We start from the raw sequence: 25,300 nt of genomic DNA on the forward strand, positions 1-25,300 counted from the left end.
AGTCCGATATATAACAAAATCATTAAAGTGTATTACGGAGGCGGTGATGTTGAAGATTTAGGATGCATTTGGTAGTATTTGTATGGTATTTTAGTTTGTAATGTGCAGCTGGAATATGAGAATTAAAAAAAATCTGTTCTGTTCTAACAAGTTCCAAGCGGGTGGTTGATAAGTGGAAGAGCCTCCCAGCAGAAGTAATAGAGGCCAATCCAGTGATGGAATTTAAACATACATGGGGTAGACATATGACTCCTGAATACTAAGATGAAGGATTGATTAAGGTCTAATTCTTTACAGTAGGCACACTGGAATGGTGATGGTGATATAGCAGAGTTGGAGTAACACTCCATGGTTCCTCGGGCGCCTGATGCAGGTGTCTACGTTGCCCGAGGAGGTGAGCATGATAGGTTTGTTCTAGAGATGGTATACTTGGGTACTCTTTTGGTTTTGCCCGAAGTCTCTGGGTGAACTGTTGGGGGCACACTCCACTCCACTGCTTCTCCAACCACGGCCAGTGTTCCTGCATGTGGGCCTGATATCAGCAGGACTGCTCACCCCCATCCCGGATGTTGCCGGTACGATGGTGGATTTGGCTTGAAGTTGACATGGCCAAGGCTCCCAGGATCACCAAACCCTAGACAGTTGGCCAGAGGTGCCTAATGAGTAATCCATCATGGAAACCCGTCAGTAATGTGCATTTCTCATGGATTCATCTAATCGAACCTAACCCCCCCCCTCTTTATTCCTTATCTTTCTGAATCAGAAACGCTGCCTCTCCCCTGATAGGTACCGGTTACACCGGTTTTGAAGACCTTTCTCCTCTCAAACAATATTTTGTAATCCAAGTTGTTCATTAGCCAGAGATGCAGGTAATTATACCGAGAGCCAGACCACCGGCAGCCAATACTTTAAAAGGATGACTCCCTTTTTGTAAATAAAATGCGTTTATTTTGTTTATTTATTTATTATAGAAAATATTTCTGTTTGAATGTTTCTTTATTCAAGTGCAGTACACCCTTACAGAGATCAGAGACATTCCGGAATCCCCCTTATCTAAAATAAAGTTTTTTTAGTTAATAATTGATACTTTTGGTAAATGATTTTTGTCAGGGGCTGAGAGATAACGTAAGGAAGTTTTTAATTTTTTCGATAGAGGCTAAAACATGCATGGGACAGGCATACGGCTCCTGAATCTAAGACGAGACCGGCAACCGATTAAGGTCTGAGTCTTTACGGCAGGAAAACCGGGCGACTAGACGGGCTAAACAGGGTCTGATCCGCCGTCACATCTTTATAAAAATGTCCGGTTGAGAGTAAAGTGTGACACACAGCTGCTGATGATTTCCCAAAGCCTGGCTGAGGGTAATAGGAGTTATATAACCTGGAAGCTAATGTATTATTAGATTCTGCCTAATTGCTAATTTCTGTCTTATTATAAGATAGGTTGCAGGCCCAACCCTTGACCTGCAGCAGTTGCCCACCTTAACTGCAAATCTTTCACATGCTGGCTGGCATGATAGGAGTGGTGGTGCCTAACCAGCTCATCCCCAAACCCCAGACCCCCTTCCCTCACAGTCTCCAAATAATCCCCGTCTTTGTTGCCCCTGTCTCTCCTCCCCCTGACCTTCGCAGCCTGTTAGATATGGCGGGAGAGGGAAAGTGGGCAGTCTCACACCACGCCTGCTTCACTTGCCCTTAGTGAGTTATTTCCTGCGGTGTCCCTGGTTGCCTAGCAATAGGCCTGCTGATCCACCTCCTCCGGGGGCTACACCACAAACACCGGAGCAGGGGTAAGTAAGCTAATGAAGAAGGGGGGGAGTTGGGCATTCCTACATATTATTAAGGATTCGTCAATAATTCGGGACTATGTATCCACTAAAACCTCCATGACATCACGAACACGTCACGGATAGTTGCACTCGCACGTCGCAGTGAGTGACGTCACGTGCGGGGGCTTTGTTAAGGTACGGGCTGCTGAATTCCGAAAGTAAGGGCAAATGCAGAAAGTTGCAAATAAAAGTAAATTATCAGTGGTTTGCCTGCAGATTCATGTTTTTTATTATGAGTTATTATGGAGTGTGAATAGTGATGTGACCCCCCCCCCCGGGAGAGAGGTGCCAAGTTTAACAGAGGACGATGCAGTGCAGTATTGAAAGAGTTAATCATGCTTGGTATACTGCATAGGGGTCAGCGGGAAGGGGCTCCCAGTATTAGCTGGGCAACACTATATATATATATATATATATATATAGATAGATAGATAGATAGATAGATAGATAGATAGATAGATAGATAGATATAGTGCCACCTTATTCCGTAGCGCTGTACAATAGACAGGACATAAGTATATAACATAACAATCTGACTTACAGAAACAGATGAGGAGGGCCCGGCTCAAAGGAGCTTACGATCTAGATATATATAATATACACTTACACATGCTAACCCTTTGGATGCCAAAGAGGAGTGCGACCTGTGCCAACATGGCAGTGAGCAGGGTGTTTAAGATTCTTTAATGTGGAGCGTGTAGAAGATATGAAAGGTAATTGTATTGGGGTCCCTTTATGAACACGGTTACCCCGGGTTTTGCATTCTGACGATGATGATCCTGATTTTAAATGTTTATTCTTTCCGGTGATTCTCAATGTTATTTTACATTTACGCTGAAATGTGTGCATTGTATCCCAACCCGTGCCTCTCGCCGAGCAACAAAAGAGTTAACGTTAACTTTGATACCCAAGCGACTTCTTCTAGTAACCTAACCCTATTATTAATGTATTGTTTGAAATCCCGCGGAAAGTCAGACTTTTTATACAACCCGCATTGCATTTGTTTTTGTGTTTCTTTGGAATTGATTCTTCGTTCTCTTCTCTAGCGTCCCCCGAATGCTGACCCGGTTACCCGTAATTAGAGTTCCTCCTGTTGTGTAAAGTTCACCGGACGAAGCACCGGAGGAAGCCACCCTTTGGTCGTGGAGACATGAGCGGGCTGGACAGAGACGCGGTTCAGGGCAAAGAAGAGAGGAAGAAGGCAGGAGGCGGCGTAATAAGCCGTTTGAAGGCTCGGCGGATTCAAGGGAAGGAATCGATTGCCTCTGAACTCGGTCAAGTGACCCCGGTCACCGAGCAGGAGTTGTTGGGTCTTACAGAACTAAGACCAGAACACATCCTAGGCCTGAGCCGAGTAACAGAGAGTGAGTTCTTGGGATACGGGATAGACGGTAACGATGAAAGTCTAGGTGGGACAAGAAGATCGGAGTAGATATTGGATTACCTGAGGCATTGGATGTAAAGGATGTTTTACTTTCCCGAAAGGGTGTTAAATAAATGGAACAGCCTCCCATCAGAAAAGGTAGAGCCTAATAAATTGAGAAAATGTAAACATGCATGGGATAGGCCTATGGAATCTGAATCTAAGACGAGACGGACGGGGGTCCGAATGGGTCTGCCGTCAGATCAATTGTTTCAGTTGTTCCTTCATCTTCCCTCTTTATCCTTCCTCTCATGCATCAACAGACAGTAGCGGAGATCTGAAGGGTGGGAGTTCGGGGATAATGCACCAAAGGGGTTACAGCTTGAACAGATACACACCTTCCACGTCTCAGTTTGAACCTGCGCAGAGACACCTGGGCATTCCTTAGCAGGGACTTAAAGTACGAGGGGGACGTTTTCTCGACCTAATTTATCTTTATATTACTTACAGATTATTTATGCAAACCAGAAGATAATATCTATGGGATTGACTTCACTCGCTTTAAAATCAGAGATCTGGACACAGGCAGTATACTTTTTGAGATCTCCAAACCTTGCTCAGGTACGTTTCCTACCGAATACAATCTTCTTCCAATTCAATTCTATAGTATGTGTTAAAGCTGATTAAATTAAAATTGATACAGGTAACTCGCAGGGCATTTTAGAAACTAAATCAAGTACTGAGGAAGTTATAAAAACCAACTTGATCACCAAGAGAGATGCAGATATTAATATATATATTTTTTTTTTTTACTTTACAAAATTTTAAATGTATTTTCTTACTGCAAGTATTAGGCAGTTTCCCATTTTATTGGCAGAACAAGAAGAGGAAGACGAGGAGATCGGCCAGTTCGATGCCAGCGCTGGACGCTTTGTACGCTATCAGTTTACGCCAGCTTTCTTAAGGCTTCGGAAAGTTGGTGCAACGTGAGTCTTGCTTTGGCTTTCTGGGGACAAAACATGTATAGGAGCTTCAGGCTCAGGCTAGCCGGAGCCCCCCCCTTTTTCGGAAAGAGAGTAGGTGGTCCCATTGACGTTGGCCGGTGGTCCCACTGAAAATTACCAGTTTTTAAACTCCACTACAGTTTCCCAGTAGAGACCCAGAGAAGCCGTGCTCCACCAAAAGTCTCCGGCAAAAAACCCTGAGAGTTCCAAGGTACGCAGATCACCGGATGATTTAGGTTCTTTTCTATTCTTTGCTTTGCAGCGTGGAGTTCACAGTAGGTGACAAGCCCGTCAAGAGTTTTCGGATGATCGAGAGGCATTTCTTCAGAGATCGAGTCCTTAAAAGCTTTGATTTTGACTTTGGCTTCTGCATCCCTAACAGCAGGAACACTTGCGAACACATGTACGAGTTCCCTCAGCTCTCGGAAGAGCTCGGTACGTATTAAAAAGGGCTCTTTTGGTTTCTTTTTTTTTAAGGCATATGTTTGTGTAAATGTTTTATTTGTATAAGATCTACTTTGTATTGCTTGCAAGACAGCTAAGCCGTGGAAGGTAGGAGTTGTAGTTTAACAGCCCAGAAGGTTTAGATGATGCAGACTTCAATTTTTTATTTTATTTTCTATGATTTTAATTAGTAATAATTTAGTAAAGTGTGAAAGTAATGTGCTGGATTTTATAATTAAAAGAATATAAAAAAAGTAAATTATAAATTTTAGTGTTCCATACATTTGGAAGATATAAAGCTCCAGGCTTCTTTGCTCTGTATCAAAACCGTGTGGCCCCCGCTGGTGGTGTCAGCCGTCTCTTGGTTGTGTTGACATTATGGTGTATTTACAACAAGTAATATCATCCATACTTTTCCTTAAATTCTGTTTGTTAAACTCAAGTGACGCTATGCAAGGGCAACTGAGCAGCAACCTCTTCTGAGGCTACAGCCTGTCACTGTCCTGAACGTTAAGGGGCACGATTCTCCATCATAATAACGGTCCATCGTATTCCTTGTACCTGACTAACGGAACTTCTCGATCTCTCCGCAGTCCGTCTTATGATCGAAAATCCGTATGAAACCCGGTCTGACAGCTTCTACTTTGTGGATAACAAGCTCATTATGCATAATAAGGCAGACTATGCTTACAATGGAGGCCAGTGATTGGTCAGCCTTTACAGACTATATCCAATGGAGCGTTCCCTAATAGGAGCTGAAGAGCCGGATTCCTGGGAGAAGACCATGGCTCCCCCTTCCATCAAAAGCATTGACCTCTCGACTCGAGTTTTATAAAGTGCTGTAGTCGGCAACCAAAAACTTCGTATTTACAGGAAACGCTTTTACTGATTTGTGTCATTTTTATATATGTGTGTATACACATTTAACTTGCTGTCCTAAATTGGCAGTTAAACAATAGCTTCCTTTCCTGAATTTAATTTTTTTTTTTTCAGGCTTTGAAACAAGTTTTTTGTTTTATTTTTTACGTAGTTTTGTGACAGTGCCTCTCGACCACAGCTGGGTATCTTCAGCTGTCTAAAATCCGTGCCTACCTTAACGTTTGACTTCCATAAATAACTTTGTAGCAGTTTTCCTTACTTACAGTTACCAGGTTATTTAATTTCACGGCTTCATAGAAAACGTGCATTACTGATCGCTCCCTGTATGGTCAGCATGTGCGGTGCTTTGGCATTTTTCTTAATAAGTTCTCTAGCTCTTCCAGTCATCCTCGTAGCAATAATTCAATTCCTGATTCACCGCTCGATGTTGAGGTATCAGGTGTATTACAAGTTAAGAATCGCCTTGTCTTCCTTTATTCCAATGTAAGTAAAAGCTTTCAGCAAAGATATATAGAGCAGACTTGTACATTTAGGTTCATATGTATTAGTTCACCCGTAACAATGTCAGAAAAGTGAGCCACAACGAAACAAACTAAGGAGAAAGTTCAGAATTGTTGTTCGCGCTCTCTCTACCATCTCCGATGAACGTTTCCCTGGCTCCGCTTGTCCGTCTGCATTCGTCTTTTACTTCTGCGACAGGGCAAAGCGTCCACATACAACCTCTTCCCCGTAGGGAAGTACTCTGCGAACGCTGAAGAGGAGACATGGACGCGTTATCGGAGAAGGTAGGGAAAAAACAACAAATGTTGTTTCCCGAAAACAAAAAGCCCACCAAATTTCGTCCTAACCAAAACGGCAGGAAACACAATTCATTGACCAAAAACTAAACTAAATATTTGTATAAATTTTGGTCCACATGCACATGTCTAATGTGGATCAATATAACATGTGGTTTGTCAACACAAAACGTTTTATATCTCCAGGAAGTGGCTGGATTGACATTTTTTAGGATGTCTTTTTTTTATTATTATTATAATGTCCTTTTTTTTTTAATGGCATTGGCTTGATTTCCAGAAAGTAAAACTAGTATCCTCTAGCAAATTGTTTTGATCTAACGATGGCGGCAACTTCAGGGTTCCATCCTTCCCTCTGCCAGGTCCGTCTTTTACATTCCTGAATTTGGTTGGCATCTGTCAAAATTGTGTGATGCCACACACCCCCCCCCTACACTTTATTTTGTCATTGCTGAAATCTTATTAAACGTGTTACAAACATCTGAGCTTCCCTTTTGTCGTAACATCTTTGTGCACATTCAACGGATAACCAAAGCTTGACATCTAAGAATGTATAGGCAACAGATTTGATCTTTGATCATTAAAGGTTTGTTCATATTCCACATCTATATTTTTAAGTTGCCTTAATCAATGGGAGCGCTTTGGGCAAGCGTAGCTTTTGCTGAGCCAGCATTAAAGAGGATACCTGTGAGGTTCAAATTTATGACAGATTGAGTGAAATAAGCTAGTTCTTTTACTCTGGTAATAACCAGTCTGTTGATTTTTTTTTATTGTTTATCTATTTAACATTGCACCTCTACCAAATAGTCTATAGCCTTCCAAGGCTACAGGGAGAGCTTATTATAATTATTATGGTTTATATCCCGCCGGCATTTTACACAGCGCTTCTTACAGTAGATACATTCAAAGGGTCTGACAAAACTAGAACTGACAGATGACAAACCATTACATTAGGTTCAGTAGAGAGCCCAGAGGGATATACTTAGGGGTAGAACCAAAGTTATGCTTTATTTGTCTTGTACAACACACGCTAGGGGTGTTGGAGAAAACAAAGTAACTTTGCAGCAGGTTGTGTTGCCCAGGCGATGATGCAATAGGGATTGTGACGCAACAGAGTGACAAGAGGTGGGACTCAGAGATCACCACACATCAAAAGAAGCAGTCAACCGAGCTGTAGGGTTACCTCTCTTCTGGGCCAAATGGATTCAGGGAATAACACAATGAAAGAAACAACAAACAAGAGTGAACTGAAATCTGGGCTAATGCCACAAACTCTCACCAAGAAGCACCCAGGTAACCTTCTGATCGTTATTGGAACTGGGGTGAGCGCATCTGCTCTTCCGGGAATCCGGGCACTGACTTCATGGCGTTCATGTATTGAAGAAATGATTGCTGTTGCTGAGCAAATCGAAGTGTTACACCCCATGGATGCCTCAGAGCTCCGGAACAATCTTCGGGAGAACCAAGATCTAATGGTTGTCGCTCATGATCTTGTCAGGAAGATGTCACCACGTTCTGACGACAGTAAGCCCAGTTTTTACCATGACTGCCTACCAGAAATATTTGAAGACCTGGAAGTTCACATTCAGAATCCTACGGCCTTGGAGTCAATCCTTAGTCTCATGGAGAGAGGGGCCATAGTCCTTACCACCAACTATGATAACTTGCTAGAAGTCTACGGTCAGAACCAAGGGAAACCGATGGAGTCTCTAGACTTGAAAGACAAAGCCAAGGTATTGCAGTGGGCACGGGGCCTAAATAAGTATGGTGTTCTGCATATCCATGGCCTGTACACCAAACCCTGCGTGATGGCCTTGGATCCATTCGAATATAAATACTTAACCCAAGACTTGGATATGGTCAGGACTTTGGAGGATTTGTACAGCACCAAATGCTTCCTTTTCCTCGGCTGCGGAGATATCTTAAAGGACTACGTCTTCCAAGAGATCTTCCTGCGCAATGTGTACAACAAAGTAAATCTGGAACACTTCATGCTGGTTATCAAGGAGAACGAAGACCACTTCTTCAAGCTCCAGGCAGATATGTTACTGTATGGCATCAAACTGATAACCTACGGGGATACTTTTGATAAGTTTCCTGAGTACGTTAAGTGTTTGTCCTCAGGGTTATGCAACCAAAAATCTTCAGATGTTGAAAATTCCGAGGAAATGCCTGCAGCGCCGTCCCAACCAACTTCTGCGGAAATCAAAGGAGCCGAACACAGCCAAATAAGCAAAGTCAAGAAAGGTGGAGTGTTCAAAATGCTTGTGCACAATAAAAAGGAAGCATCGCAATAAACATCTGTATCGCTTGACTGTGATTTGGGGGGATGGGGGGGTAGGGGTTGTGGTGGGCATTTAAATAGTGTGAAAAAAAACGTTTACGGGAGAATTCTGAATTCAAATTCAAAGCAGATGATCCTAAAGCCGTTTCCATCAGGTTTTATGATAAGTTGGGGGGCATCTAGCATTAAGAAACATGGGGGTGGCGATGAACACAATGTAACAACTAATACAAAGTAACAGATATTCAAGAGCCGAAGCGTCTGCAAATTTTCAAGTGTCTGTAAGATTGCCTCCGCCGGCTGCTTAATCATTTTAAAGCGGCCGGCCTGCCTGCACCATTGCGCCCGGTGCCTCAGTGAGTCTCTTCGTCCAGCCCCTTTGAAGATCATAACCATAACTGCCCCTAAATTAACGCTAAACACCCCATTAACCATAACTGCCCCTAAATTAACCCTAAAGACCCCATTAACCATAACTGCCCCTAAATTAACCCTAAAGACCCCATTAACCATAACTGCCCCTAAATTAACCCTAAAGACCCCATTAACCATAACTGCCCCTAAATTAACCCTAAAGATCCCATTAACCATAACTGCCCCTAAATTAATGCTAAACACCCCATTAACCATAACTGCCCCTAAAGTCAGGGTGGCAAAAAAAATTGTGTGGTAGCGGAGGGAGTAATTGCATGCTAGGGAGCATGTAGCTGGGCCCAAGGAAATGCTTGGGTAGTGTTCAGCTTTTTCAATATAAAATATATTGGCAACAGGGTCTAATATTGATATATATATTGGCAGCGGGGCTACTATTAATATACATCGGTATACCTGGAGCCTTCCCTTGCGGGACGCGGCCAGGACTGCCCACTGACGTCAGCGGGCGGTCCCCGTGATCTCGGTGGGAGTTCCTGCTGACATCAGTGGGAGTTCCCGCTGACGTCGGGGGCGTTCCCGCTCACGGCAGCAGGAAACAACCCTATTTAAAGGGAAAATGGGCGGGGAGCAGGGCGTGTCAAGACCCCGCGACAGCAACCCGGAGGATTTGTGTCTTGACCCGGAGAAGCAGCGCTCCACCCGGCAATCTCCGGGTCAAACCCGGAGAGTTCCCAGGTATGTATATCGGCAGCAAGCAGGGTCAAATATTAAAGAATGAAAACTAACTGCCAGTTCAGCTGTTATTTTGAAATCATATGTCAATCACGGCCTCCACTTCAAAGAGAAAATTACATATTATGTAGTTAAAAATGCATGTCTAACGCATACAAACACACACATATATATATATATATATAAATGCCACCGAGTAGGAGGTAAATACTAGGACAGTTCTATGCCCAGTATTATTCTGGGTGGTGGGCCAATGAGAAAACAGACCAATATATAATAATTTTCTGTACAAACTGAGTTGCTTATTAGAATTATTATCTTTTATTTATATGGCGCCAACAATTTCTGCAGCGCTTCTTACAGTCCATACGTACAAAGGGTCTGACAAAACTAGAAGTGATAGACCAAGACAAACTGATACATTAGGTAACGAGGGCCCCGAGGGATATACTTAGGGGTAGAACCAAAGTTATGCTTTATTTGTCTTGTACAACACACGCTAGGGCTGTTGGAGAAAACCAAGTAACTTTGCAGCAGGTTGTGTTGCCCAGGCGATGATGCAATAGGGATTGTGACGCAACAGAGTGACAAGAGGTGGGACTCAGAGATCACCACACATCAAAAGAAGCAGTCAACCGAGCTGTAGAGTTACCTCTCTTCTGGGCCAAATGGATTCAGGGAAAAACACGATGAAAGAAACAACTAACAAGAGTGAACCGAAATCTGGGTCAGTGTTACAAACTCTCACCAAGAAGCACCCAGGTAACCTTCTGATCGTTATTGGAACTGGGGTGAGCGCATCTGCTCTTCCGGGAATCCGGGCCCTGACTTCATGGCGTTCATGTATTGAAGAAATGATTGCTGTCGCTGAGCAAATCGAAGTGTTACACCCCATGGATGCCTCAGAGCTCCGGAACAATCTTCGGGAGAACCAAGATCTAATGGTTGTCGCTCATGATCTTGTCAGGAAGATGTCACCACGTTCCGATGACAGTAAGCCCAGTTTTTACCATGACTGCCTACCAGAAATATTTGAAGACCTGGACGTTCACATTCAGAATCCTACGGCCTTGGAGTCAATCCTTAGTCTCATGGAGAGAGGGGCCATAGTCCTTACCACCAACTATGATAACTTGCTAGAAGTCTACGGTCAGAACCAAGGGAAACCGATGGAGTCTCTAGACTTGAAAGACAAAGCCAAGGTATTGCAGTGGGCACGGGGCCTAAATAAGTATGGTGTTCTGCATATCCATGGCCTGTACACCAAACCCTGCGTGATGGCCTTGGATCCATTCGAATATAAATACTTAACCCAAGACTTGGAATTGATGGGGACTTTAGAGAATTTGTACAGCACCAAATGCTTCCTTTTCCTCGGCTGCGGGGATATCCTAAAGGACTACGTCTTCCAAGAGCTCTTCCTGCGCAATGTGTACAACAAAGTAAATCTGGAACACTTCATGCTGGTTATCAAGGAGAACGAAGACCACTTCTTCAAGCTCCAGGCAGATATGTTACTGTATGGCATCAAACTGATAACCTACGGGGATACTTTTAAGAAGTTTCCTGAGTACGTTAAGTGTTTGTCCTCGGAATTATGCAACCAAAAATCTCTGTATGCTGAGAATTCTGGGAAAATGTCTGCAGCGCCGTCCAAACCAACTTCTGATACTACCTTAAAGAGAAAATTAGATGAGCCGGAAACAGCCAAGAAAGCAAAGTAATGGAAGGTGGAGTGTTCCAAATGCTTGTGCCTAATAAAAAGGAAGCATTGCAATAAATATCTGTATCGCTTGCCTGTGTTTTGGAGGGGTGGGGGGTAGGGGTTATGGTGGGCATTTAAATACTGTGGGGGGCATCTAGCATTAAGAAACATGGGGTAGGGATGAACACAATGTACGGTAATTACTAATGCAAAGTAAGTTTATTCCAAACAATTCTGGAGGGCTAGTACATCCAGCTCATGGGCCACCAGTGCAACAAAAAGGTTCTAAAACCATGGACCAACTCCCTGTGTGTTCACAAGATGAAGTCCATAGAATGTTCCAGGACACACAATCATTGTCACTAATATGTTTTATTTATTATTTCCACGGGGTCCAACATCGTACTAAAGGTTTAGAAATACTGATCTACAGGAAACTAGGTTCAACCATGCATAAGCGTCACACGATGAAAGAACGACTCTGGAAATAACATTTTTGTTCATATGTTAACATGTTTTATTTAAAGAATTACAACTGCATGATGTATTCCATCAAACAACAATCAAGATCATTGCCTGCCGTGAGACATATATACTGTATTAGGTGGTTAGTTGGTTCACAGATTAATATACCTTTTTCAATTTTGGAAAACGTGACGACTACCAGAAAAAACTGACAATGCATAATTGCAGGTGATGTCAAACAGATCTTGAGCTACAGTTACGCTCTGGCTGGATCCTTTATGTGCAACATCTCTGGCAATCTACGCAGGCACTTGCAGAGCAAGCAATAGAAATTCTGGGTCCACTAAAAACATTGTAACAATGAAACTAATCACGTAAGCCTGACACGGATAAAATCCAAAGAACGTGTATTTGATTGGCTATAAAAAAAAAAAATTAAACAATGTTTCCAACCCAATTTTTTTGCCGTACACCAAACCCCCCTCCCCCATCAGGACATTATCTTTGTCATTGAATTCCCGCTGTGGATGATGTCAAGTGTGTCATTTACCATATATTTCAATTATATAACACATGGGCAATTGACTTTCATATAATTAGGTCATTATTGACTCAAGATGTTGCAGAGTCAAAAGCAAATTGGAGTCGTTACAACACATAGCAGTTTGTCTACAATAACCACCTTTGGCAATTTTTTTATTATTTTTTATTATTAATAGATTGCATGCTCTCACGGACAGGACCCTCTTCTCTCCCTGTACCAATATGTCTTGCTCATGTTATAGTGAAAATTGTTTATTATTCATTTTAAAATTCCAAAATAATGCCCCTGCGGGGCCAAGGGCAAGTTACAACTAAAACCAACCAATCCCGTTCCCGGGATCAAAAATACCCTTTTTACCCCACCCTAAAACATCACTTTTATTAACGTGTTTGTTAAAAGGTATAACCAAAAAAGATTTTTAAAAACACCAGCGTCACCAGTCCTACCGTAAAAGGTATACGTCACTGTGACATGAGGGCAAATGCCCAGAGTCGTATAACGCTAAGAGTATCACATCATATATACTGTTGATGGCTGCAGTCCTAACAACAAGAATAACTAAATTATGACCAGTGACACGGGTTATTAAAAACTCAGACAAATAGCCCCCCTGACATGTTTTGCTCCTCAGAGCTTCTGGACTAATGGCTTCCGAAATGGAGACTGTTTGGCCTTATATCTCCTTTGTTAATGACATCACGGATTAGGGGAGGGAACAATCATATCCAATGGTTACCGATGTATTAGATGTGTTGCCAAACCCAGCCAATTGCTTTAAAGGTAACTAAGCATGACATCACCCACATAGTCCAATAGAATTCCATACACATGATGGGCAGCGGTTCTCTCCAATTCCCAAAGGTGAACGATCAAAGAAATTGACTGACAGTTATTCTCACCAATCATTGATGTTCCTTGCCGCTCAGAACCACTCCTATTACTAGATCTCCTACCCGTTGTAATTCCTATTACTCACATTACACCCGGTTCACCATTACAAATCACCAGGCAGCACAGTGGCTCAGTGGCCTACACCACTGCACTGCAGCACCAGGGTCCAGGGTTCAAATCCCACCGAGAATACCAAAATCCATCAAGGCACCATATCCAAAAACACCAGTGATAATTATTCATTTTAATACTCCAAAAATGATTTTAAAAATATTGGTTTTGTTTGCTTACAAAGTGTCTGAAATGCAAGCAGGGTAGTGGGTCATTTTTTTTTTGACAGTTTTTTTCTTACTGTATTTAACACAATCAAACACAAAAAATAACTAATGATTAGTAATCAACATGTAATTGAAATGATAATAAAAGGCATTATTATGCTTATATCCCTTATAGTCTTCTAAAAATAAGTTGCTGTGGGTTGTAGTTACATCGTCTCACCACTGTGTGGCACTGTATAGCTAGAGGTATTCGCATCAGGAAGAGCTTCTGCTGCTCTACAGATCTCTGTCCAGACAGTAGAGTATTGGGGACAGTTCTGGAGACCACATATCTAGAAGGATATTGACACATTGTAGAGAGGGGGCGACTATAATAGGAATGGTTTACAGGATAAAAATGATCAGGAAAGACTGAAGGATCTGAGTGTGTGTGGCTTGGAGGAGAAGGGGTGTGATAGAAGCGTTTAAATATTTTAAGGCATTTAACAAAGCACAGAAGGGGAGTTTATTTCAAAAGAGGAGACATATTAGAACAAGATGTCATGATGTAAAACTAGAGCAGCTTAGATGCGATGTAAGGAAGTTTATACATTATGTAGAAGCTGGTTGATAAGTGGGACAGCCTCTCAGTAGAAGTGGTAGAGGTTATTACAGTAAGGAATTTAAACAAGCTTGGGGTGTATGTATATGTGTTTATGTGTGTGTGTATATATATATATATAGGGAGAGAGAGAGAAATCTTTATGTTTATATATGTATGTAAGCATGGATGTGTACTTTTGTGGGTAAACATGGATGTGTAATTGTGTATATGAATAAACATGGATGTGTAATTGTGTTAATGTGTGTGCGCACAGATGTGTAATTGTGTGTATGTGCGAGCATGGACGTGTAATTGTGTGTATGAATGAACATGGATGTGTAATTGTGTTAGTGTGTGTGCACATGGATGTGTAATTGTGTGTGTGAGAATGGATGTTTATGGTGTTTACAAATGTTTTATGTTGGAGGGACGAGGGGCAAGTGGAAAAAAAGGGGCAGACTAGCTGTTGAAGTTGGGGGGCCCGGGGTGACTTTTCGCATCAGGGCCCAGTGGATTCTATTTATGCCTCGACTAGGAACCAAAATGTCTGGTGTCCTGGCAATTCTAAAAATAACTTGGAAAGAATAACAAAAGAATGCAGCACATGGGTGACATGCTCAAAGCTGGGTGGCACATGAGCAGAAGTGGGTATGATGTCATCGAGTCCGTCTCTTTTGTCACCCACAATGCTCCTGAAAAAGTAGCTCTTCTGACGCATACTGTGTTAAGAAGCCTCTGCTCCCGTTCAGCTGAGAGTTTGCAACATCTGTAAAACCATGAAGCGAAAGTCATGTCTCTTGCTATCCTTCTTATAAGAGAAGTTGCAGCTTAATGACATCATAACAGCTGTAAAAAAAACAAAAAGTGTCAAAATAAGCAGCTCTTGCTTTTGAGAATGGAGCAGAAAAACTCGCAACATGGAATGAAGACACGATGAGAATTACATCTAAGGAAATGCGAAGGCTCCATTCATTATTTCTTTTTCACTGGCGTTCATAATCATTTTCCAGAATTCTGAAGATTTCAGCTATATTTGTAATGTTGTTGGTTATTTGAAATAATCAAAGCACTTATCAGTAAAGTATTCGACTCTATGAAATATTCAAGCCGAGGCCCCTAATTACTGACATACAACGCTTTTTTTTTTCTCATTCTTAAAGAATAACCGGACAATCAGATGGCGTACGGTTTATGAGATGGGTTACGGAAACAGCGTGACACAATCACTTCAAGGCAAAATAAATTAACCTACATCCCCGTACGGCAATCAAGTAATGTGTAATCTATATGCAAATTGCGTCTTAATGGATTAAAAGAAATGTTAAAGCCAAAAGTTAACTATCCACTCGTGCGCTAAAGATGTAGTGAGTACAAAGAACAAAATGTATGCTGATTTTGGGTGAGGGAGGTGGCTCTCATTAGGTAAAAATGCAATACTAATCATTAGCACGGTGCTCGGTGAGCTCTTAATGGCTGCTGAACTTTGGCTGTTTGCTTTACTGCTTGATTATAACATTTTGAGTATATATTCTCTACCTACCTTCAGGGACAGGCCAATCAGCTCCTTCCCCCGTAATTCAGATGTACATACACATGCTTACACATATGTACACTAACATCCACTGACAAATACTCACTAACATTCACTCACGCTTACACGCTCATGCTAACACACACTGCCTCCCATACACACTTAAACACTCATGCTAACGCATATTCTCTCTCACATATTTACACAAACATCTGTGCTAAAACACACCTATACATACAAATTCATGCTGACACACTTACACCATTCACGCTAACGCACATGCACATTCATTCACACACACACACTCATGCTAACACACAAACACAGTTATACATACACTCATACGTACATAAACTTTAACATACATACATACTCCCTTCTCCTCTAACTCATTCACTCCCTTGCCTCACTCTCAGCTTTCTTTCTGTTGTCCATACGCTGTGCAAGCAGTCTCACTGTTACCACGGTTACGTGACCATGCTGCAATTTTAGACTGGCCTGGGGGGCAATAGCATACCCCTACCCACGTCCTTATTGCTGGGGCTTCAAACGCACTTTTCCGTTTTACTTATCTTTGCACTCACGTTTGTACTAGTTTTTGGTTTTCACTCAACTATTCATCTTCCATCAAAATAGTTTATGAAGACACATCTTTTTATATGGCCAGTTCTCCAGAAGATTGATTTTTATGGGGAGGTAGGCTGCTCTTCTGGGCTCCTACTTAACCTTTAAGATTCCTGTCTTCAGAGGAGGACCAAGAAGATCTGACCCTTCTACAGCCTTCTGACTAGGGAGCAACGGAAGGGGTTGCATATGTCTTCTGGGAGAATGGCCCCGGGGGATGTAGATTTGGGTCCGGTGATCCATTGTGGACATTGACCAGTACCTCATCTGGCTTGGTCTCGGGGTCACTATTCTGGGGGATACAGTTCGAATCATTGTTCTTATTTGCATGGAACTAGAAAAACAACATTTACCAGTAGAGGGCACACTAGTCTTCCGTATATTCTGTGTGCCGTCAAAGCTTATTATCATTAGGATTACCGGATAGGCATCTGACCTCTGGAATTCTGCCACTCTATGCATTGTGGTTGAGATGCAGGATACACAGAGAGATTGGGAACCTGCAGAATATATTACATGCATGTTAAAATGTTACCCACTGCTGTCACCCGTTCTTTTACAGCTGAAAAGGAACATATTTAAAAAATGTTAGTTTTAAATTAATGTGTTTAAAACGGTCCGAGTCACATTTTGAGATGTTTTCGTTAATATGCTTTATTGTGCCAAAAAACTCATTAATTTAGGGCAGGGTTCTGCCGTAATTTGTCATCATAAAAATGTTGGTCTTGAAGACCACGTTCCTCCCTTCGATGTCCTATTTAATTTGTATCAGCGTTCTTAGTCTTGCAGGATCCCCCACAACGATTGATGTAAATGGTATATGGTCTTTAATTCCCAAATGCATGACATGGGCTGGCATTGGCCCTTGAGGGGTTAACACGAGGGCCACATAGTCATTTTTTCTGGGGCGGCACAATGTTTTGCGATGCTACACTCAATGACCTCAAATCTGCCGTTTGCCAACGTGAGATGCCTAAATAAGCATATAAAATGATATAATGATTCTGTGAAGCTTCAGCTGAATACAGATTTATCACCAGCCGAGACAGAAACCAAAATGTCCTTTATTAAAACTAAATTAAATAATTCAAGAATAAATATTTATGTGTTTTTCTTGTGAAATCTTTTTGGAAAGCATTTGGAATAATTTGTTCAGGAACATTACTAAACAGAGGAAAAGTAGTAGTTATACTTCTGACAAGGGGGATAGGGGCAGGGTAACTACTACTGCCTAGGGTAGTTAGTGGGGGGCGCTAAATGCTCTAGGATTGGCGCTGGGCAGGTGACCATATGATTTAAAGAGCTTGAGACGCTTGCTAATGCTTTTTCACTTGTTTTACTTGTAATTCCATATACAGCCACCGGGGTGTCTATAGTAACCATTGGGTAGCATTTACATAAAGACTGGATCCTTTTCTGATTCTGCTTTTTTTTTGTGCATTTCCCTTTTATAAGTCTGTTTTGGACGAGTCGGAATAAATAAGCACCTGGACAATCGACTAGACACTCATTCTGTCCACTTCTTCCTCCATAGGATCTAGGAAACCTAACTACCATCAGCGTTTGGGGCCATTTCTGTGTGGCCCCCAACCTCAATGAGGATCTGTAGCTCCCATCCCCCATTCCTGGTCTCTCTTGAAAGCCAAAAAATCTATTAATAAGGTTTTAGACTGAATTGGACAGCTGGTGGTCTGCAAGGTATATATTATAATAACTTCCATTATATGTTTTTGATTCCATCCCTTGGTGCTTAGATACGTTATTGCGTTAAGTCAACCGTCTTTCTTGTGCTTCTATAAATATAATACTGATGAACATTTTGCATGGAGGTGGGAAGGGTTGGTCGGTCTACAGGAGACGCTCACGTTAGTGCGAAACAGACACAGTTCTGTCAAACCATTGAGTGAGTGATTAAGTGGAAGCCAACAAGGAGCGCTGATGTGTCAGAGGCTCAGTTTACTGCTTATTAACCATAACGGGGTCTTGCTAATGCGTCACGCTCGAAACCCACTCACGCACGCACACACATGCTATTCACCCAAGCAGACATAAGTGCCAGTCTGGGCTCGTGGCCAAACAACCAGATTGGTACACAAAATAAAAGGTGAATTCCCAGCACGCCTCTGGGGGCTGCCAGTGACTCCCACGTCCTGAGACCACAAGTCAAAACATTTCCCAACATCTGCGCTCACACCGCCCTCCGGCAGCTTAATAGAGGTAGAGTGGATGTCGCCAAGATTTAGTACCTGCAGCTAGAACAGCGGAATGGCCTCCTCCGGTGGGAACGTGCCCTGGAAATGGAATATTTAACCATTTAAATGCAGTTTTGGAGCAGGGCATTGTCAAACAACTCAAATTCTATCCTCCCCCTATTACAATAACGGCGCGCTCCAGCGCTCCAGGCATTCTAGAATGTGTCAAAAAACCATAATTTACAGTAATGATTTTATTTTGTTTTAGGGATTTTGTTTTTCGCATTGAATATTTTTGCTAAAGTCATCATCTAACAGTGTGTATCGTAAAAATATTGAAACATAGGGAAAAAAGGCAGTGATACCTAACAATGCACGCTGGAGGCAGAAGAAGACATTCCACGGAGGAAAGCGAGGAAAGAGAGATAGGGGGCAGGACATTCCGTATTCATAAATAGAAGCCCAGTAGGTAAACACATTGGTCCAGTAGATGCAAGGAAGAAAATGATTTGGAGGCTTATGGAGAATGGCCAGGAGGAACAGAGAGGTATAGATTAAAGATCCGTTAAACTTCAAGAATATTATTAACCAGACCTTATTTATATGAAAAGTAAGGTTTTCACGCTCATTATTTATCATACAGCTTCCAACAGTATAGGCATCGTCAACGTCCGATCCCCACTCCGCCATTACCAGTCCTGGTAATTAATGTTCCTCGGTGTATCATGGGACGCCGTTGGCTGCGCAATTTACCCACGGATAATAGAAAATCAATCAACAATGCGTGTTCATTGATGTTGGCGTTGAATAAAAACAGTCATGTGTGGCGACGGGGACAGTCGATGTCTTAATAGCCGAATTTAGTAGCCACAGGATTAAAGTTCATGAAGAATTATGGGTTAAGGTAGAAATTTCTCATGATCCCTAATGCATTGATTCAGAAAAAAGCGTTACTTTGTAAATTAGCGGATGATGGATCTTTCTAATCCCATTTTGGCCCCGTGAACACAGACTGACGAGGTCCAGTTACATGGCTAATTCTAGCCCGTAAATGAATGCCGATGCATAACGCGAATGTTTCAAATGCCAGTTAGCGTATGGCAACCTGTCTGCCTTTCTCTACAGTGCCTGCGAGTGGCGCTAAATCCCAGCTTGCAAAGGACCTACTGCCAGAACCGTAGGGCCACAAAACAGCTATTGGCCAAAGGCTAGTGCTGGTTGACGCCATCATTCATCCTCTTGCCAAGGCTGGCAGGTGGAACCACTCAGTGGACGAGGATGGATACCACTATCCATACAATCTTATCCCATATACATCGACCTAGCCGGCGGCAGAATTGTCTTCTTGCATGCGCCTACTCTTGGTGCCTCAACCCCTAAACAGCACAAAGTCAGAGATAACCTCTCCCTATTTACAACTTTGAGATAAAAAGCTGCTTCTTAAGGGGTCATAAAATTAGATTGGTGGGTTTGGACTTTTTTTCTGATTTAAATGGTTAGGCGTCCAAACACCAAAGGACCCCATTAATTATGGATTCATTTTGTGGCTTCATGTTAGTTATCATTCATGGTCATTAAAATGTGAGTTTATTGCATTTTTGCATGTAATCAAATCAGGACATTGCATATAGGGACAACCCACGAAGCCTAGGGGCAACCCACGAAGCCTAGGGGCCTTGAAAATGCAGTAGAGGCTCCCATGGCTCACATCCCCACAGCAGCCCACCATCACCCCCACATATCCAGTGCATGTGGGTGGTCTTATTGATACTGTGCTTAAAGCGCTATGGCCAGTAACGGATATCTCATTACATTACATTCATATAGCGCCAGCACATTCCATGGCGCTGTTACAATCAATGGAATAAAATAAAAAGGAGAAGAGGGCACTGTTCTTGTGAGCTTACAATCTAGTTGGTGGTCGAGGGAGAAGAGAAACAGTTGGAGCGGTCCTGTGATTTTTCTGGGTCAGCAGTGGGAATTTCCACTGGTGTCCCGTCCCGTCAGGTGGGAATATACAAGAGGGCTCCGGCCGCAAAATAAGGAATGGGGTCTCTCTGTGATATAGGACACCAGCTGCTTGCCACCAAATGACTCCACTCATTGTGCCCCCTCTATCTGACCTCACCAAGTTATATCAGCTGTTCCTCCTGCAACAGAGAGGCAATAAAAAGGGCTTACAATCTGTCCATGTGGTATCAGCATGGGCCCCATATATTTATATTTAAGTATAATATATAGATTTAAATATAATATATATATATATATATATATATTATATATATATTATATATATATATATTATGTATATTATATATATTATATACGGTATATATTATATATCATATATTATATATATATTATATTTGAATATATATATATATATAACAAATATTCTATATATATTTTAGATACATAGATCATTTTTGTTGAATCTTTACACTTTCTCCAAAGGTGGCGTTACAATTCATTTTTTTTAATTTAGCCACAATTTAATAAATAATCTGCTGATTTAGTTAAATTTTATATTTATTAACACAAGATTGTCCATGAAGATTTCTTTAAAGCTTTACCGTTATTAACATGGATTTTTATATCCCGGGGCCGTAGAAGAAAGAAATCTCAGAAGTCATTAGACAGTTTGTTTTTATATTTGTTACTTTGTCTTTATATATTTAGTAATTATTATACAATGTTGCACCGCTGTTTTTTTTTAACCTTGGTTTCAAACCATGTGCGTTTCTTGGATATACAGTATATTATCTGTATAAATATATCATTTTTAGGTGTCTTTATTTGCCTAAATATATAGAGATTAGATCCATAAATGGTCTGTTGTGCATATACAGTATGGCTGGGCTTATTGTATTTGGGGGTCCCTGCTCTCTATAGTATATCAATATATATATATATATCTTTATATTTGACATTGTTACCTGATGCCCTAAGTTCATGTAGAACGTGCGTGAAGCTAGTCCGTCACATTACAGAAAAAAGTAGAGACCCATTAAGTTATAATATTATAGGAAAATAGTTATGATTGGCTCCATCTCTGTCCATGTAAATATTAGATTCAGATACAATTGCGGTCCCGCTGTGTGGCTTCAATGAGGGGGATCATTTGCGGGATTCATTTTAAATATTTGGAGGGCTTCTTTTATTGAATCTACTGTGTATTATAGCCCTGTGTGTCACTTTACCGCTATGCCTTTTAAAACTCCCACTTTTGACCTGATTAATAGATATTGTACCCCCTGCTGGATTATACAGAATATTGATATGAAGAGGAATTCCGTGGGCAGAGAGAAATCCGCACCGACATTCTATGGGCTTTTGATGCCAACCGTTCCATATTTAGACCTTTGGCCCAGGATTTATCTTCATCAGCATGGACCAAAGTACCGTACTGCCTGCCCCGATATATCGGCAACGTACCCTCTCTGCTCCTGCAGTCTCCCCCATGCAATTTACCCCCTCCTTACCCCTTTACCTATAATTGCAAAGCTTGTGCCCCATTGAAATCTTCCAGAGAATGTCATTGGCAGGTATACAGGGTTAGGCAACCTCCGCCCTTTTGACACAACTTTCTGGCTGGCTGAGTGTCATGGGAGCCATAGCCTAAAAGCAGCTGAGAAGCTTGTTGTAAACATGCGCAGCCTGGGAGCTGTCCGTCTAGGCCCACATGCTGTCATAGCGGCACTCCCAAAACACATCATTACAGTCACTTGATCCCTTCAAATCTAAGGGGACACTGAGTAATCCCCCCCCAGCGTGGAGAAGAAGGAATATAGTAATAACTCTAACTACACGTAGAGCGCATGATGATATATAGAAGACATACACTGGATTGTGGCAGAATTAAGGTTTATACAAACCCAGAACTAAATTGGCAGAAGAGCTTGCCATCTAATCAAAACATTATACAAATAATACAGCCCCATGCTCTGCTAAATGTTTAAGGGTTAAACCTCATAGATGTCACTTCACCAGCAACATTCTATATACATGGATCAAAGGGGCTATTTTTGTAGCAACTGGTGTTGAAAGGGTTAACTATTCCACTTAGCAGAAGGGTTAACTGCCCCCTGCTCATTCCTCTGGCGTTTGGAGTGTTAAGGGCAGACACGGAGTGACCTCCAAGGGTGCAGGGCTGGAAAGATACTTAGGGCGGAAAATAACTTGTCATTTGTCTAGGATGCGTGGTCACAGCTGCCAAGGCGGTGGGATCTCTGGGTCAATGATGAGAACAATCGGAATATCGCCGTCAGCGAGCGATTTTGTGGGAATTAAGCTCCCGGGGAACCCATGATATAGACTGAGACAGGTACATGTGAAGGCTGTACACGGATCCCACTCAGTACACGTCATGAAATCCGATTCTCAGACATGTTCGGAACCAGATGAGCAGCGCGAGACTGCTCAATCAGCAGAAGCCTAACGAAACCCCCCCCCCCCCGTAGGAAAGGCAACATGCATCCAATTGAGAAGTCATGCGGGTCAAGGACTTTCTCCGCTTAAATTGTTATAGGCTACTGGTTATGTCCCGTCTACCCATTGTACAACGCTACGGAATATGATGGCGCTATAGAGTGTAAACTGGCGAGCAGGGCCCTCTTCACCTAATGAATCGGTTTGTCTTAGTCTGTCAATTCTAGTCTTGTCATACCCCTTGAGTAAATGTATTGTATTAAGCGCTGCGTAAATTGTTGGCGCTATATAAATAAAAGTGGCAACAATAATAATAAAAAAAAAATAATAATAATATAGAAAACAATTAATAATAATAACAATAATAATAATAATATTTTTTTTTCTAACTGGGAAGCATAAAAACTGACAGCAGAAGTAATCGGCTTGTAGTACAGATGCTTAAAATCTCTAAGCACCAGACTGTGAGTTCTTTGGACGAGACATTTCTTTATTCTATATATTTTAATGCAAAAAGAAAATGTGCCATTGAGTATAAACAAAATGGATATAGCTGTATAGGGCCGAGAAAACAATGAGTTTTTTGTTGAAGGTGAACCATTTATTGGATCAGCATAGAGAAAGTTGCATAATGGAGAGACCTCTGAGTTTGTTTGTTTTTTAATCTAAAGAAGAGACCTCTGAGGTCCCAAAAACAGAAGTGCATCTACATTTATTTTCTTTGTTGGTCCAATAAAATGTATCGCTTTCGACTAAAGCTTTTGCTTTTTGAGACTTCACGCGCAACGTGAAGGATGTTTTTGAACATTCTGCTGGCCTTTGCTGCTTGTTTGGTAGCCATGGGACACGTGCCTCCTCTTCTTTGCTTTTAGACAAAAAGAGACAGCCAAACACTTTCACGTTGAAGTCTATAAACTGTTGGAAACAAAAGCATCTCTATGGAGATGTTACCGAATATACCCAGTTACTCTACTGTTTCTGTCCGATTGGAAACGCCAGGTCGGAACTGGTTTTCTGAGCAGCGTGAAGCAGATAAGCGCTCTACACGCAAGCAATTTGTAAAGAACACGAGAGTCGTAAGACTTATGATTTTATACAATCGGAAAAACAATCGTCTTTTTTATTGCTGGATTCAAAGCTTAAAAAAGAGATTTATTTGGCAAGAGTAGAGTTTGGGTTAAATTCCATATGATGGGTGGGCAAAGCTAGATACACCTTACAGGGTATAGCAGGGGTGGAATTGGAGCCCAGTTATACAGAGGAGACTCATAGGGTACTATATATGACTATATGGACTATATGATCATAGCACCTGGGGAGGGTATGGCTACTTTCAGCCCCACGGGCAAGCCCAGCTAGATGGCACGATAGTGTGAAGGCCAAACACTTAAAACAACCCCATGTAAAAGACACATTCTCCAAAGTGGACAACATGGAAAGTCCTAGAATGATCACAGAATGGATTCGGTATTGGCGTAATAGCTACTTTTAGTTCTTGTTCAGCTGGACATTGTGGTGGCTGTATAGGTAACATCAAGTAAAGTCAGGGGATTACCCCTCTCAGTCTCCGAGTGACCCTGTTTCCATTCACTGAATACTCCCTCCTCTCCGCCGCTCGCATTTACACCTCAATCGGCAATCGACAGATACGTTTTCTCCAACAAGAACTCGGAACATCACGTACTGAAAGCGGAACACGCAGAGACAGAATGATCCAAATACTGCAGTATGTGGCAGCTTTTTTATTGTTCAAATTCATATAATGTCACAACCACCCAAAAAGAGGTTTAAACCGTGGAAGCTACTGCTGAGACCTCATGGCCTGTGATATTATATATCAGCTATTGATTGAAAAGCGAATGAAGCCCCGTGCAAGAATGAATGTTGCGAAGGAAGGGATCCTTCACAGTTCTTCTTCATCTTAGTAACGGGAGTAGGGTGGCTTCACTCATGTTACCATGACAAATTGTGACTCGAATTTAGTCGCCTGTGCAATTCTTTACAAGACCCAGTAGAGGCTGCCAAGGTTTCATCCCAAGCTGCTCAGGGACAAACAATGAACCCAACACACTTGCAGACATCTTAAGTGACTTTATTTTGGCCACAAAAACTGGCAATGCTTCAGTCTTACTTGGTCTTCTTCAAACCAGGCCCAGCAAAGTCAACATTTGGGATGGAATAAAATCTGGAATTTACTAGGCCTGGCTTCTGCAAGACCATGAAAGGCCCAAACGTTGGGCCAGTTGGGCCAGTGTGTTCTTCAGTTTCAAAGGGATATTAGCAGGACCTCCACACCTGTTTTAGCAGCAACTGTATCAAGTGACTCAAGACTTGCCCCACTGTTGTGGACTACCA

At 41.9% G+C, this 25,300-nt stretch overlaps 3 protein-coding genes across 4 annotated transcripts; all 3 read left to right on the forward strand.

The window, feature by feature from the left end:
- Positions 1-1,717: 1,717 nt before the first annotated feature.
- UNC119B (unc-119 lipid binding chaperone B) lies at positions 1,718-6,345 on the forward strand. 2 transcript variants are annotated; one of them, XM_053453646.1, is made up of 6 exons: positions 1,718-1,790; positions 2,876-3,193; positions 3,703-3,813; positions 4,070-4,178; positions 4,459-4,631; positions 5,234-6,345. In XM_053453646.1, exons 2-6 carry the CDS (start codon positions 2,980-2,982, stop codon positions 5,344-5,346), a joined length of 720 nt encoding a protein of 239 aa, XP_053309621.1. In that variant the 5' UTR covers positions 1,718-1,790; positions 2,876-2,979; the 3' UTR covers positions 5,347-6,345. The 2 variants fall into 2 exon arrangements, with proteins under 2 accessions (XP_053309621.1, XP_053309622.1); XM_053453647.1 differs by lacking the exon at positions 1,718-1,790 and adding an exon at positions 1,818-1,964.
- Positions 6,346-7,482: 1,137 nt separating this feature from the next.
- LOC128470982 (protein FAM118A-like) lies at positions 7,483-8,610 on the forward strand. The gene has a single exon (XM_053452826.1). It carries the CDS (start codon positions 7,513-7,515, stop codon positions 8,608-8,610), a length of 1,098 nt encoding a protein of 365 aa, XP_053308801.1. The 5' UTR covers positions 7,483-7,512.
- A 1,783-nt stretch (positions 8,611-10,393) lies between these two features.
- LOC128471982 (protein FAM118A-like) lies at positions 10,394-11,485 on the forward strand. Its single transcript, XM_053453973.1, has one exon. The coding sequence runs from the start codon at positions 10,394-10,396 to the stop codon at positions 11,426-11,428; it is 1,035 nt and encodes a 344-aa protein (XP_053309948.1). The 3' UTR covers positions 11,429-11,485.
- The last annotated feature ends 13,815 nt before the right edge of the window (positions 11,486-25,300 follow it).

The sequence above is a fragment of the Spea bombifrons genome, chromosome 13, assembly GCF_027358695.1.
Source record: "Spea bombifrons isolate aSpeBom1 chromosome 13, aSpeBom1.2.pri, whole genome shotgun sequence".
NCBI lineage: Eukaryota > Metazoa > Chordata > Amphibia > Anura > Pelobatidae > Spea > Spea bombifrons.

What these genes read in the sequence shown, in the direction of transcription:
- UNC119B (XM_053453646.1), top strand. Translation starts at nt 2,980, where the DNA reads ATGAGCGGGCTGGACAGAGACGCGGTTCAGGGCAAAGAAGAGAGGAAG. An exon ending in CCTGAGCCGAGTAACAGAGA is followed by an intron (nt 3,194 to 3,702) that starts GTGAGTTCTTGG and finishes TATTACTTACAG; the next exon opens with ATTATTTATGCAAACCAGAA. An exon ending in GATCTCCAAACCTTGCTCAG is followed by an intron (nt 3,814 to 4,069) that starts GTACGTTTCCTA and finishes TTTTATTGGCAG; the next exon opens with AACAAGAAGAGGAAGACGAG.
- LOC128470982 (XM_053452826.1), top strand. Translation starts at nt 7,513, where the DNA reads ATGGATTCAGGGAATAACACAATGAAAGAAACAACAAACAAGAGTGAA.
- LOC128471982 (XM_053453973.1), top strand. Translation starts at nt 10,394, where the DNA reads ATGAAAGAAACAACTAACAAGAGTGAACCGAAATCTGGGTCAGTGTTA.